At 40.3% G+C, this 15,019-nt stretch overlaps 1 protein-coding gene across 2 annotated transcripts in view; it reads left to right on the forward strand.

Moving 5' to 3' along the window:
• URI1 (URI1 prefoldin like chaperone) overlaps positions 1–8,868 on the forward strand; it is a 42,569-nt gene extending 33,701 nt beyond the window's left edge. For both annotated transcript variants that reach the window (XM_030457669.1, XM_030457670.1), the window contains 5 exons: positions 2,318–2,498; positions 3,070–3,337; positions 3,854–3,996; positions 5,638–5,896; positions 8,062–8,868. In XM_030457669.1, coding sequence (XP_030313529.1) covers positions 2,318–2,498; positions 3,070–3,337; positions 3,854–3,996; positions 5,638–5,896; positions 8,062–8,250 — 1,040 coding nt within the window. In that variant the 3' untranslated portion in view covers positions 8,251–8,868. The remainder of the gene's footprint in view (positions 1–2,317; positions 2,499–3,069; positions 3,338–3,853; positions 3,997–5,637; positions 5,897–8,061) is intronic.
• The last annotated feature ends 6,151 nt before the right edge of the window (positions 8,869–15,019 follow it).

Below are 15,019 nucleotides of genomic sequence, written 5' to 3' on the forward strand. Positions count from 1 at the left end.
GAAGCAGATGCCTCCTGAAGACTTCTGGGGAGGACACTGGGATACAGGTAGTTGTGCTAAGAAAATGGATAATTTATGTGCTTTCTGAAGCGGTGCTTGATAGGTAAGACTCAGGCAAAGTTGGAGGAAGAAGTAATTTTACAGTCTGAAAATAGCATCACTTGGACATTTTGGGGACTAGTAGTTTGTGGTTTGCAGAGGGCTAAGTTGGGCAGATCAGCATTACATTACTCCATCTGGAATTAATCACAGTAGTCTTTGTATGCTGAGACTATGGGGGTGTCTGTACTATGGGTGGATGTTGCTGCAAAGTAAGAGGAGTAACATTCTGAGAAATGCATTCTATTGTATTGGTCTTAATACAGCAGCATGCTGTGGATGCCAGGTCAACCTTTGTTCAGCTTTATTGTATTCTAAATGTTCATAATAATTATTGTCTTCTGAAATAATTTTAATTTTCTACTGAAAATCTGTAAGTGGGAATTATATACATTTTCTGTCAACACTGATCTGTACTGAGATTTAGAGAGAAGTAGCTAGAAGAGCAATTTAGTGATTATTTTGAGACAGGCTGGGCTTCACCAACCTAAGAATTGGTTTTGTTCATATGAAAATGGGCTGTATCTCTGAGGAAGACAAAACCAAATATCCTGAGCATCTCAACAGTTTATTACTGACTCTTCATTTTTCTAGATTTTAAGCCACTGGCATATTGGAAGTGCTTTCTGGTCCAGGAAGCCATGTACTTCACTTGGTAGTCAAGTCAGTGGGTACTACTGAAGGATAACAGAAAGAAATTGGGAGGGTACAATCTGAAAATCAAATTGAAATAGATTGTTAACTAATCCTTCCAAATTTTATTTATTAATTTTGTAATTATACCAAATGAAATCCTCACAAGCTATTCTGATTGCTTGGCTTACCTCAATTTATATTCAAATCTCAATAAAATACATTTCAGCCTTTTCTTAATGAGATGATGAAAAATGCTCTGCTATGGGAAGAGTAGGGGACACACATTCCAATGTTACTTACAGTCACCTGTTTGCTTTTTAATGTTGCTATTCAAATTGTATTTAACTCAGGATTAAAGTATAAGCTGACATATTTGAATAAGGATATCTTTAAGCCATGAGTTCTTAATTTTTTTTTTTTAAATGGCCAAGCAATTGGTTAATAGAGAATTTCAAACTTGAAGGATGCTGAATAACAAAGACATTGTACTACAGTTGATTAGATTCACAAAGCAAAATCTTCTCATAAAGACCCAGAGAGATAGTGGAGAGACTAAAGGTTGTGTATCTTTTTGGCAGTGATGGAAGAGGAAGGGTCCTCACTTTTAAAGAGGTGCTGAGGAGCAGAGCAGAGGAACTTCCTTTGAGAACCTGCCTGGGACCATGCAGAAACAGGCAGTGCCTCTGGGGAGCTGCCAGTCTTGAGGAGAAGGGAGATAAAGCAGCAGTGGTGCCCTTCACAGGGACAGGGCCAAGGCATTAGTGGTGTTGGCTGGCAGTTTGTTGCCTATGTGCCAGACAGCACTCAAACAGGAGAGAGAATTCCCCATCCTCAATGGACGCACCATGTTACTAGGTAGCAAAGCTTTTAAATTTCAGCAAGAACTTGTGTGCGACTACTATTTACTCATAAGTGCATATCTCAGGTCACCTCTGAAGTTTTAAAGGGGTTTATATTTATTATTTCTGAAATGTGGACTTTGTATGCTTTTCAGAGTGGGTCTTTTTCACCAAAATAGCTGATTCATAATGACTTGACTTTGGTCAGATTTTTGAGATGACTCTGAAGATAATTTTGAATGATCTGCATTGTGACTTTAAAAAAATACAACCCAAAAGAAAAAGGCTGCTCTTTAAATATAGGTGACTTTGTCCAAAATGAGATAAAGTACAAACTAGGTTTGTTTTCCCAGTTAATAAAATGGGCTGTTAATGGGACAGTGAGCAAATGCCACATTGACATGTTGGTATCTATCAGAGCAAATAAAAATCTACAGTTAGGCACAAGAAGTAAAAAACTCCCACACTGTAATAAAACTGTCACACGATCAGTGTCCCCTGCTTTGTAAATAAACGTCTGCTTTGCCCTCAGTATTTCTGTAACATCCGGAGACCATTATCCTGTGCTGGTGCTGTGGTTCATTGACAGTTTCACATAAACAGTTAAACAATAATTTGAAATGGAAAATATTCTGCCCATATTCTTTTATTCCTTTGTGGGTTTTTTCCCCCCAAAATGAAATGTTTTTGTTGTTTTTTTTTCAGTTGCTTTAGTAATTGTATCTTATTTTTTTGTTACACAGGAAAACACCGAACAGCTCACAAACCTCATTCAAAGCCAAAAGTATCAGACGTTTTTGAGATAGATTTTCTAGCAAATGGAAGTGATACAAAATCAATGGGACGGTTCCAGTCAGAGGAGGAACTTTGGGCTCGATTAGAAGAGCTTGAGAGACAGGAAGAGATTCTTGGTGAACTTGACAGGTATAGTACTGCTGTAGCACAGCTTTGGAGTTCAGGAAGCTGTAGGTGTATGCTTCTGTTTGTAAGGATCTCACTGTAAGTGCAAATAGCTGACTAGACAGATGCATTTAAAATTATAAAAGGTGGAAGAATGGTGGAATAGGAACAACCCATGCACTGCAAGGCCAGAGGTGCTAAAATCTGCCTCTGTGCAACCACAGCAGTGCAGCATTATAGTATTTTGTCTTTAAGATGATAGAAAAAGGGAAAGAAAAATCCATTTCCCACAGGCTAGAAAAATCCATCGTTTATAATGGAAGAGTTACACATTTAGTATTTAATGACATCCTTAGATCTATTCTGATCCTAAAGCAATGCATATGTCATTAGCCAGAATGTCACAGTTTTGGTATTTCCAGGTCATATGGAAAGGACATAGCCATTCTTACAGAGTATAAAAGGTTCCACAATCTGGCTAAAAAATAAAACCTGGGAAAAGAAAACTGTGTACAGGTTGTTCATGGTTTTGTGTGCCCATGTCTCTCAAGAGTAGGAATTGCCTCAGTTCACTTAGGTATTTTTTATTTCATAGGATGCCTGATACAGCTGAAGCCAATGGAGGAGATACATCCTCCTCTGAAGAGGAGAAAGAAGATAAGAGGACAGATCTGAATGGGACATGTAGAGCAGAAGACTCTATTACTCAGGGCAACTTCCATAAAGAAGTAACAAATTCAGGCTTGTTTCGTGGCCAAGTTAATGGCTCTGCTTACTATCACAGTGACGATGAAGATGACGTAGATGTTGGAGATAACTCTGTTCCAACTATTTTTTTCTCTCACACTGTTGAACCTAAAAGGGTTTGTACTTTTTTATTTTTATCTTTCTACGGAGAGATTGCATACCACATAAATACCATATCTAAAACAAATTTAGAAAATTTATAGTGCTAACTGTAGGTGACTTTTATTTAGATTTTTTTTCAAATGCTTGAAACCCACTTTTTAACTCCTACTGATCTTCAAAGTTATACCTTTCTGGTCTGTCTTCCAGCTGTTGTAAAAGCTATTATCCTGTCTAGGAACTTTAAAATGACTTTTTACTTACGAGCTCGGTTGTTGAGCAGAGTTCAAATAAGCAAATTGTTCTACATTACTTGCAAAGCCTATGCACATTAGTGCAAAGAAATGCACCAGCCTAGTGCAAGTGGTAAACAATAGTCACACTATGGATGTTATTATTCATATATTTGTTTAACTTACCCATGCTTCATAGCCCCCAGCTGCTTATATAGGAGAATGTCAGAAGTCTGTTGGTCTGCAGCCTGGCAATTGTTAATTTTATGGTCTACACCATCATTTGTGTTCAATTTTCAGGTAAGAATAAACACAGGAAAAAATACTACTTTGAAATTCAGTGAAAAGAAGGAAGAGGCCAAGCGTAAAAGGAAGAACAGCAACGGCAATGGCCATGCAACTCCAGAGCTGCCTAACATCAAAACCCCAGCAGACATTTACCGGTGTGTAATTTATAGCATTGGCTCATGAGCTTTCCCCTTAGCAGACCTTCTCTTTTCATTTCAGTTCACCTATAGTATGAAACCGAGACGACTGTTTCCTGAAAGAAGCACCTGGAAGTGAAATTTACTTCTTAAAAATGAAAATCTGTAGCTTCTGCATGGTTGCCGTGCTTTCATATCCATAAAATGTTTCTGAGCTTAAAATTACCTTTTCCAACTAGCAATTCACCATTTAGTTCCTTTATCAGAGCTTCTGAAATTGAGATACATATGTCAGTATGCATCGTCTGCAAAAAGGAATACAGTTATGTATTCTGGTCAATTCCATGCCATTTGCTTCTGTGTTTGTTTTCAAACATAACTGACCAGATCTATCACTTGTAATACTCCTTATTTCCCAGTTACTAATAGCTGGGTTTTGTCTGTTCCTTCCAGTTTATGAAGAATATACTCAGGTCTTTGTTTGCATAGTTTCTCTTAACATTCTCTCACTGACTTTAATCCGTCGCTGTCTCTGTGCTCCATAAAAAAGACCTGCTCACCTGTAGAACACTTGAATTCAGAGAGCCTGAAAATCATTGTTGGGCTTAGAGACTGTATAAAATACTAAGGTGATGGGGGAATTAAAACAAGTATTTAGGTTTGTAGAGAGGACCGTATACATCTATAAGATTGGTTGATTAAGTGCTTGTGAAAATCATGCTGTGTTTGTATGTCTGTGTATTCAGGCACCTAAATATCTTAAAATATGTGTCACAAAGTGTGAAAAGATAAAACCCGTCCTATAAAATTACAGTTTCTAGGGCTAAAGATGAAATAAAGGGTTCCTTCAGGGTGCTCTCTCTAAGCTCTGCAAAGGAACTCCATCCTCTGTAGCGATACATGAGTGTTCCCATGAGTGCCTGGTGAACAAAGCTGTTAAGAAACAAGTAACACCTTTAAAACTCATCCAGCCTTTGAGCTACTACTTTATAAGTTTGATAAAATTGGTACTGTCTTCTAATGCCACTCTTTCTCCTCCACCCACCCTTGACTTCTTTAAGTCATGGAGATGGGAGATAGGAAGAGGCCCCTTTAACAGTCTACAGTCTGTTAATACTTAAAAAGTGTCTTCATGTTGGTTTGATCTTGAAAGATGATTTTTAATTTATTTTTTTTAAGTGAAAGCAGAAGATTATGGCACTTGTCAGGAAAAAGTGTCATCCTTTCCATGTACTATGAATGTTTCAAGTATTTGTTTTATATTTGACAAGGACTTCATTCTAGAAAACCTTCTGTCATTGTAAGCTTCTGTTTTTCTGTAAAGAAAGAACCCTCAAAATCATTGAATTTACCTTTTTGTAACTTCTTGTAACTCACACTATTCTGTTTTCTAATGCTTTCAAAAAAACTATAAATTTTCTGTTGAAAGAGTGTAGCAACTTAATGCTTGAATAAAGGGCATAACAGTGTTTGCTCTGCAGAATTGATTCTTGTAAGTTGGTAAATAAAATGCCTCTAAAGGTACTGTATTGTAATTCTGCAGTGAAAAAGTTGGAAAGGCACATCATAATTAATTTGTACAAAAGACAAAGGAAGATCACTGTAAATTTGTCATCTGATCCTGAAATGCTTTATTAAAGCTAACATTTTCCTTTATAGAGTCTTTGTTGATGTTGTGAATGGAGAATATGTCCCTCGTAAATCAATTTTGAAGTCTCGAAGCAGAGAGAACAGTGTTTGTAGCGATACCAGTGAGAACAGTGCTGCTGAGTTTGATGACAGACGAGGAGTTCAGAGGAGTATTAGCTGTGATGAAGCTACTCAGAGTGACAACAGCGAAGGCATACTGGAGGAAGAGGAGGAGGAGGGACAGCAGCAGCTACCAAAAAAGCTTCCACCCTCTTCAGGGACATCTGAGGTACAGATTTTAATTAATTATTGATTGTTTGCAAGAGTAAAACAGAGAAATGTAATGACTCTAGTTGCCTACTACATCAGTTTGATTTCTTTAAAATAAATTTCTGACTCCTACCTAGTTTGCTTCAGAAAGACATAGTCAGGTGATGAGCTTCTGTCATACGCATCCGAGGGACAGAGGGTAAGAGATGAAGTCAGGTGGTTTCCCAGAGACCTGACAATCTGTGCTTGGTAGTTGATGAGAGGAAAAGGTTGATTCTCTGTAAACTGTGTTGCACAGCTACTAGACAGATAGTTTCAGGTGATGTTTTTAAGTTTTAAAATACACAAATATTACCTGAATTATTATTTGGGTTTGCCAAAGGCAGAGGAATTGCCTTGTAGAAGGAAGCATTGCATCTTTACTCATCCTGTTCCAAACTAGGGCCATTCATGGTCCCAAACAAATCTGTTTTCATGTATTTGGAAAGTTCAGGGCTTCATGATAAAGGAAAGAGACTGTTTGACAAAAAAGAAAATGTACAGTTGCTTAGTGACTGGGGAAGCACAGGCATTAAATGCAGCTGCTGCTCTGAAATTCATGGCAGAGTATTCTTCATTTTAATTTTGTAAGAACTTATGCTAATCTAGTTTTTTCAAAACAGGTAAAACTAGAGTTTTCAGTAGTTCCCAATGCAGTGGGCAAGGTCAATGAAAAGACTATCTTTAGAAAAATTATTTTTGACAATATATGAATTCCTCGTAAAAGCTATTCTTTATCATCATTTCTCATACAAACAGCTACCGACAAATCCAGGCAGAACATGAAGATTCATGGTGGTAGATCCATCTGTAGAGTTTGCACTTCGCATTTTATTCATCATGAAATGTATTTGCTATATTTTTATAATCATCTAAGTACACTTTAGATGTCACCCATTAGTCCATTTTCTGAGTATGGCATGATTATTCTCTACAATCTAATGTATTTTCTAAGTAACTGAAGGAGAGTGAGCAAAACACTTCAGTTAGACATGCCTTCTTGGATGCTGCCGTTTTGCTTTTGGTTGGTTTTGTGGGTGTTTGAAATGCATTATTTCTCCATTACCATTTGCAGCACACTAATCTTTTTGTTTTGTTTTGTTTCTAGTTTTACTACTAGCATCTTAGGTTGTATTTTTGCCTACCTGTTTTTGAAAATGAGCGTGTTGTTAGAGCACTGCAGTTGAGTACAGGGATGGCTTTAGGCAGATTTTTGGCTACTGGAGCAGAAAAAAAAGCACTGCTTTTTTTGCAAGTCCTGCAAGAAAAGAATGGCTGGTTTGTTTTGCTTTGTTTTTTCTTGGTAACTGAGTTATGAAAAAGCAGAACTAAGTATAGTTAATAAATCTGGTGTGCATTCCTTTGTGCCTAGTTTGAGCATCAAACCTGGGATCTAAACTACTTCCTCTTGTCTGTACCCACTCAGTCTTCTGTTTTCCATGATTTGTTTGTAAATATATTTATGAAAAGTAGTTCCAAGTTACTTTTTTCCCAATGTTTTTGAAGAATCATGGTCATTTCTTAGCTAAGTTAAAAAGGATTAAGTAATGTAATTGGCTGCACATAAATTATAATTTTTAAACATTAGATGTTGTAATGAGACCTTTTATAGGGAAAAACAGTTGGAACCAAGTGTGCTGTTCTCTTAAGTATAAATTGCTTTCACCATTTTTTGATCATATTTGGTAAGGAGCAAAGAACAAACAAAATATGTGCCTGCCAATTTGGATGCAGTGTGTCAGCTTGATGCAATTAGAATATATTAAGTCATAAAATATGACGTATAGTGGAAATGCTGACATACTCCAACCTTGCAAACTGAAACTATGTATTACATCATCTGTTTTATTTCTTGAGTGTATGTCAGTGAGGAAGCAAATTTTTAGATCACTTATGCAGTAGGAATGAGATTAAGTAGTACTTTTAAGACACTGTCTTTCAGTCATCTCTGAACAAGCTATATTTTGAGGTTAATTACAATTTGGTTACTTATGCAAGGAACAATCATTGATTTAAAGATATTTCTTTACTTTTGATTAAAAGAAATAACAATCCTAATCAGGCTAATATAGGGTAATGACCTTATGGGCATAGCTCCACATTTGCATTTTATTAGCTCATTTTGAGTATTCTCTTCTGTTGTAGGCATTTTCCGGAACTGTTATAGAAAAGGAGCCTTTGTCTCCCTCCTTAATACCACACCCAGTCATCGCTCACCCAGTCCTGCCTACCATTCTGGAGCGAAAATCAGAGGAAATTTTGTCTGAAGCATCAGAAGAAACTACCAAGAGGATCTCAAAATTCAAAGCTGCCAGGATGCAACAGACTAACTAGGTCCTGCCTAGCAAGCAGAAACTGGAGTGCTTATGCCTAGGTTTTGTTGAAATTCTCTAAAACTGTATGCGCTACACCTAGCTAGTTAAAAGGGTGTCTTCTGTTAATTTGGCATTAGTTATCTTTTAAACATTTATTGACAACATTAAAAAAAAAAAGTTCAGTGTTTGAACACTTTAAGTATTCATCTTTTGTCGATTTCCCTGTGTGCTGTCAGCACCTTTGTGTATGTTTGCCTTATGATAGCAGCACTTGAGTTCTTTTTCAAAAACTGTTCCTTACATACATTGTTTTTGTGTTTAAGCCTAAATACAGGCAGTTTCATGCCAGCTGTGATGTTCTACATACCATATGGACCGTTTTAAGAAAACTTTTCACATTTCAAATAGATTCACCAATTATATCACATTACTTGCTTTAGCATTTTAAGACATACTTGTATTCGCATTGTTGTAGGTTTTTGCAACTAGGTGTCTGGGTTTTTTCCTTCTTTCAAACCTCTCTGATATCTCACTGTACAGATCTATAAAATGCTGGGTTCATGTACATTGCAGGGAAGTTTCTTTGATGGAAAAGGGTATTTTGTAAAATTAAATTTTCAGTAAAACTGTGAAAGTAGTGTGGGTTTTGTTGCTTTACTACTAATTTGGAAACAACACCAAGAGGTTTTTATTTTGAACTTGCATTTGTAGCTTGAAGTGTTTACTACCACATGGACATAAGAGCAGTCCATTCTCTTCTGCCATTGTGTTTTAACCTCCTGCTAATGAATGTCCGTGGAAATTGAATGCTCTTAAGGAGAGAAGCATAAACTCTGACTCTGATTACAAAATCTCCCAGTTCTTTTGTATATTCAGAAAACATTGTAATTGTTTTGGGAATGCCCAGAGGGAGTCAGCACTAAGGGAAAATGTCTTAGTGCTTCAACTTTATTTCAAAAGGCAACAGCACTGCAGCACTCAGGGTACAGTTTTGTGTCTCCTTCTCTTGACTGAGAGCAGTCCTGACTTTAGGAGTTCCAGCTCAGCAGCTCCTGCCTGTCTTCTGCCCATCCCCTCCCCCGTCCTGACACAGTTTTTATGAGGCCCACCCCTTGAGTAATGACAGGTAGCGAAACTACTGGGTTTAGGTTTGGTTGTTGTTGTTTTGTAAATAGTTGTGCCTGTGCTTTTTGAAGCTAGCAGTTTCCTGATCTCTTTCTCAGCATGTCTGTCAGCTCACTTAAAGTGGTAATGAGTTGAGCAAGGACGAAGGGAATCATTAGCAGAGGGCATAGGGAGCTGGAGTACCTTAAAATTATGTTACCCTCCACTAGACATCATCAAACCACAGCCTAAAAAGTGAGGCAAAAGGACTTGGGAGATGTAAGGAAGGATTTTTTTTGGCCACAGTTCTGTGGCTGTGTAAATACACAAACACACAGCCTGAGAGCCTCTGGTTTTCCAAATCTTGGCCATCCTTGAGCAGAGCATCATCTGATGCTGTGTCCTCACCTTCCCCTACAATAACAATGCCTTGCACTCAGATTCTTTGCTGTTGCATCACAGCAGATTATCTCATTCTGCAGCTTCATGCATTCAGGTAGAGACACCAACTCCTGTGTTTCAACACTTTTCCCTCTCTGCATAAAACTGAGGTGGAGGAATTTGGATTTCCTTTTCTAGGGTGACACTTAAAAAAGGCTGCACTCCATCTAACTGTTTTCTGCTGTGTCTTTGGCAAGGTGGCATGGGCAGAAAATGCTGGCCAAGGTGTGACAGCAGAAGGGGCTGGTAGCTGGGGTCTCAGGGAGCAGCTTTCCCAAACTGTGGGGCTGCAATTTCGTCGTGAAATAGAGCAAGTTGTGCTTTGATGAAACAAAAGGGAAAGTTGTGCAGCCCTCCCATGCCCAAAGCTTGCTGGCTGGGAGGGGGTAATCTCCATTCTAAATGTATCCCGAGAATCATGATGAAAGTGTTAATGATTAACTTGATTCATGCTCAAATGTGAATTTTTTTTTAAAGCATATTGCATTAGTACTAAAATAAGCCATCAATGCCAGTCCACCCTCTATTCACGGCTAAATATTTAAAGGAGGTTATTTATAGCTTCTTTAATGAATTCTTGGCTAAACAAAATGAAATTATGTCCTAGAAAAGTAGAAGCTATTTTGTAACCAGAACAGTGCAACTGTAAAATATAGTTCCATGAATATGTATTTTAAATAACAAGGGGTTGAGATCCAAGACTACCAGACATGGGTAATTAGAGGGAAAAGGAAAGAAAGAGAGAGAGAGAGAAACCCCTTTAAAAAGATTTATTTAGATATCTTCTGAAATACTTCCCACTTCTAGTTACTTCAACAAAACCAAATGCCCCTTATCACATTGATCAGTTTCAAATCAAAATGAATTCTTTGCTTGTTTTCCTTCCCCTCCTTCCTTTTTTTCACATCCCTGCTCACAGGAAAAAGGAGGATAAATGCACCTTGGGTTTTAATGAATTACAGCCTCAGTTCAGGGAAGCATCCTTACTCAGGAATGCACTTTGGCATGTGCTTATGTCTCAAAGATTTTGCAAAGAAGAATGGATTTAACCACATGCTTAAAACTAAGCACATGAGTGTTTTCCCTAATAGGGAGCCTGAATGTGTCTGTGCCCTTTTTGCAGTATATTTCATTGTCAGAAGGTCTGCAGGCTGGAATGATGCTTCATCTTTGGTCTCTCCACTGGGCTTTGCCAGGAGATTCATTGTGTAGTGCCTATAGCAAGAAGAAATGGCTGTAGGATTTCTGGAGAATGTAAATGCTAAAAAAAAAGAAAAAAAAGTAAAAAAAAAAATCCCCAAAAGCAGATAAAAACCTAGACAGTGTAAAAATAATAATAATAAAAAAAAGATCACATGAAAGCCCATCTTGTTGAGGACTTTGGCTTTTTGTGAGCCACTGAATCCAAGAAGTGGCTGTAGATAACCACCAGTGCTCAGCTGTAGCAAACACAAGGATGAAGCAATGATGCCCCAAATTTGAGGCAATGTAGTGGTCCTGATGGTAAATTAATGTCAAGATGAGTGGCTTTTTGCCCCTGATGCTGCATTTGGAGGTTTTATTCACTTAAATAATAAGGGTACAGTTTAATCGATTTCTGAAACACCCTTGATGGCTTTTTCTAGTGCTTGTGGAAGGGCTGATCATATCAGGGGAGTGTTGCCTTTATGCATGGGGCTGAGGAGGGTGGGTTTGGTTCTTCTCGGTGTCCCCTGAGACAGTTTGCATGTCCTTAGCAGGAAGGATGTGGCCTGTCTGGGGTTGGGCTGGCTTTGGCAGCAGGTCACTTGGGTAGCACAGGAACATGTGGTGGTGTAAGGAGCTGTGTCCCCAGCCCCGTCCCGGCATCCCCAACCCTCCCGGGCACAGCCGAGCAGCTTCAGCTGAAAGTGAAATCAGGCAGAGCTTCACAGGCAGGTGGAAACACAGCAGGAGAAAAGAAGGAGGGAAGACATCGCTGCACAAGAGGTCTTTGGTCCAAAATGAGTGGTTGCACCTGCCTGCACAGGCACCGCCGGTGTTCCCCAGCCACGGTGTGCTCTGCCCCACGCAGCCCTTTGCAGGGCCATGATTGCAACAATTAGCGCTGCAAATTACCCGCTCCCCTGCAGCCCTTATGGGGGGCAGGCTTCACTCTTTCGTTTCTGACTGCCCACCCAGTACATTGAGCTTCTGCCTGCACCTAGAGCAGGGCTGGCGGGGCAGGGGCTCCGGGAGCTGCAGGGAGAGCCGGTGGCATCGCTGGTGGCACCGCGTGTCCAGCACTGGCCGGGGAGAGCGGAGCCTGGGATGAGTGTTCGGAGGTAAACTGGGTTTATTTCCCTCTCTCTCCAGTAAGACGCGTTGCATTCAGCGCTTTTCATTGCTCACTTAGAGCATCTAAAGCTGCAGATTTTTGTACGCTTCAAGAGTGTCTAAACCAGCTGTTTTAGCTGCTCGTTTTAACAAAGTGATTTATGTTGCAAAAAATGAGCTGGGATTAAAAGAAATCAGATGTGTGTATTTGGTATGCAGTATTTTTGTATTACAAATAGCTCCGTTCTAACCCACATTAACCCCATGATATGTGAATTTTGCCAACTCCCGCTGTGTCTTTTTAAATCAAATCCAGTAAATCACTCCGAGTGTTCTAATTTCTAAACAAACTGGGGCTTCCCATAGAACCCCGTTTAAGCATCGTACGCCGAATTAAGGCAGCCCAAGACAAATGGCGCGGCCCTTGTTTGATGGCGGGCTCGTCACCGCCCGGCGGGGCCCCTTCAGCCCCGCACCGACCCGGCCAAGGGCCCCTCAGCGCCGCCCTTCGCGCTCCGCCGCTCCCTCGCGCCTCCTCACGGGTTTTCCCGCCCTGCGGGGCCGCGCGCGCTCCTCTCCCCCTTTCTCCCTCCCGTTCCTCCCCTTTTTCTCCCACCTCTCCCGCACCCCCTCCCGCACCCTCCGGTGCCCGGCAGCCCCGCACGGCCCGGCCGGTGCCTGCAGTGGGCGGTGCGCGCCGGTAGGTCGCAGCGCTGAGCAGGAGCGAGAGCGGAAAGCTGCCAGTCAGTGCGGGTAATTTATTATTCATTTCTGTTATAGGTGGGGTGTGCAGACAGTTACAGTAATAATTACCAAGACTAGAGTGTTTCCTAGGCAACGGGTTTTCTTTTTTTCTTTTTCTTTTTTTATCTATTTTTTTTTTATTTATTTCTTTATTTCCCCCCCCCCCACCCTACCCTTCATTCATGCTGTTGCAGAGTGTGCCTGTAAAGCATGACATTGCTGTATTCGGAGGTTTGTTGCCCTCCTGCTGCTCCAGGTTTGAGGTTAGTTACAGCATCATAAGGTGCTCTCAAGCATAAAAAGCTCAGGCTGGGATTAAAGCACGCAGGGAATGCTATCACCGAGTCTTACCTTCTACTGTTTCACTTTTAAGTAACAAGGTTATAAAAATGCAAATGCCATCTCGGCGTTGTTAATAACTAATATCGGGAAGAATTCCTCCAAGTTGTAAAAATTTTTTTTTTTTTTTTTTTTTTGTAAACAAAACCGAACCCAGGTGAGGTTGCTCCTTGTATTTTATGATGGTCTCGTGCAAATGTTATTTGCAAAGAAGGGACTTGCAGCTTGAGCCAGCCTGCCAGTGTTTGGCGTCATAAATCAATGGGAACTGCTCCATGCAGCTAATGATAAGGTGGTATTTGTTGTTTACCCTGCTTTATGGTAATGGTTCGTGAGGAGGAGGGTGCCGTGTCCTTCCTGAAGGAGCAGGAGTAATCCTTGATGTGGTAACAGAGTAACAGAGACCACATCTATTATCAGAGATCTATAAATGAACCATATTATCCTACATTTTTAGGCTTACTAGAGCGCTCGTTTTCAGAAACTTGCATCAAGCATTGTGCAAGGATGAAAAGTAGTATTTTTCCATCCCTCCTGTACCAGGCAGAGGGAATTCATGATGCAATCTTGCACTGTGATGGGGAATTTTTACCTGTTAAAATTTTGAAGTAAGATGCTAAAGCATGATTACATCTAGGAAGGCTGTAATCTGTGGGCACTATGCTCATCTCAGAAGGGTGGGCTGTGGATTAATGGGGCAACCCATCCAGTTCTGGGATCCTAGCTTGTCAGTACTGTTTGATCTCTTTGAAAGGTTAATGGTGGTACTAAACAAACAAATAAACAAACCCCCCTACCAAACCCACAAAAAATTCCTTGGTAAGTGGAACCCCTCTGGGGTTACAGCTGTGGGGGTCAATCACTGGCCCTGCCCTGTCTGGGGTTGCAGATCCCAGATCCCAATCTGTTCTGGGCCAGGGGCAGCTGGGGAGGAAAGTCAGCATCAGCCTCTACCTGGGCTCATCCCACTGTGCCCTGGGCTGGAGCAGCCAGTGGCAGGGAGGACAGACTGCAAACAGAATAGTTCTGGGCTCACCTGTGTGGGGGCAAGAGGCAGAAATTGCCTCTGCCCTTTAGCTGGGCTGAGTGTTGCAGCACAGGGGAATGCTGTGGGGCTGTGTGGGGTATGGCATTGGTCCCTCTGCAGCCCCCCATGGCTGCTCTAAACCATGGTATCCCCCTGTCCCCACCACCATCTCTATCCCACCTTGGTTGAGTGAGCACCTGGGGTTGAAGTGAGCAACTGGAGCTGTATTGCCAGGAGGTGCCCGGGTGAGCTGTCTGCCATACTTTGGTTTTCATCCATGCAAATCATTTACTCTAATTCCTTCAGATTTGGATTTAAGTTTTAAGGAAAGCTTCAAGTTACCTCAAAATAGCTTAGTAATTATTTTAATAACTTGTATGAGCAGGAACAATACCCACAGTGTCAATTCTGGCTTGCAAAATGTTTTTTTCAACTGTTCTGAGGAAAAAACAGCGAACAGTTCAACAGCTTAAATACAAGCGAGTGGATCTCCAGAGATTAATCTGTCTGGTGTTCCTCAGGTAAAGACTTCTGCACAATTTAACAAAGGAAATAATTTTCCTATTTTTATAATGCATGTCTCTCTGTGGTATAAATTACTAAAACCACGCTGCTTATCCTCAGTAATGTTATAGATGCAGATAATTTACTGTGTATCACGTTATCAGTTCATTAAAGAGATGCAATAAAATCATTATTTACTAAGAAACAGCAACCCTTGCAATATCTTGTCAGAGAAATTGGCTGATGCAAGAGGATCATATTTAAGCCTATATTCACAATAGCCCTTTAAACATTTCATCTGCTTCCCACTTGAGTTGCATGGAGGGAGCTGGTA

This window comes from Calypte anna, chromosome 11, assembly GCF_003957555.1.
Source record: "Calypte anna isolate BGI_N300 chromosome 11, bCalAnn1_v1.p, whole genome shotgun sequence".
NCBI classification, from domain to species: Eukaryota; Metazoa; Chordata; class Aves; order Apodiformes; family Trochilidae; genus Calypte; species Calypte anna.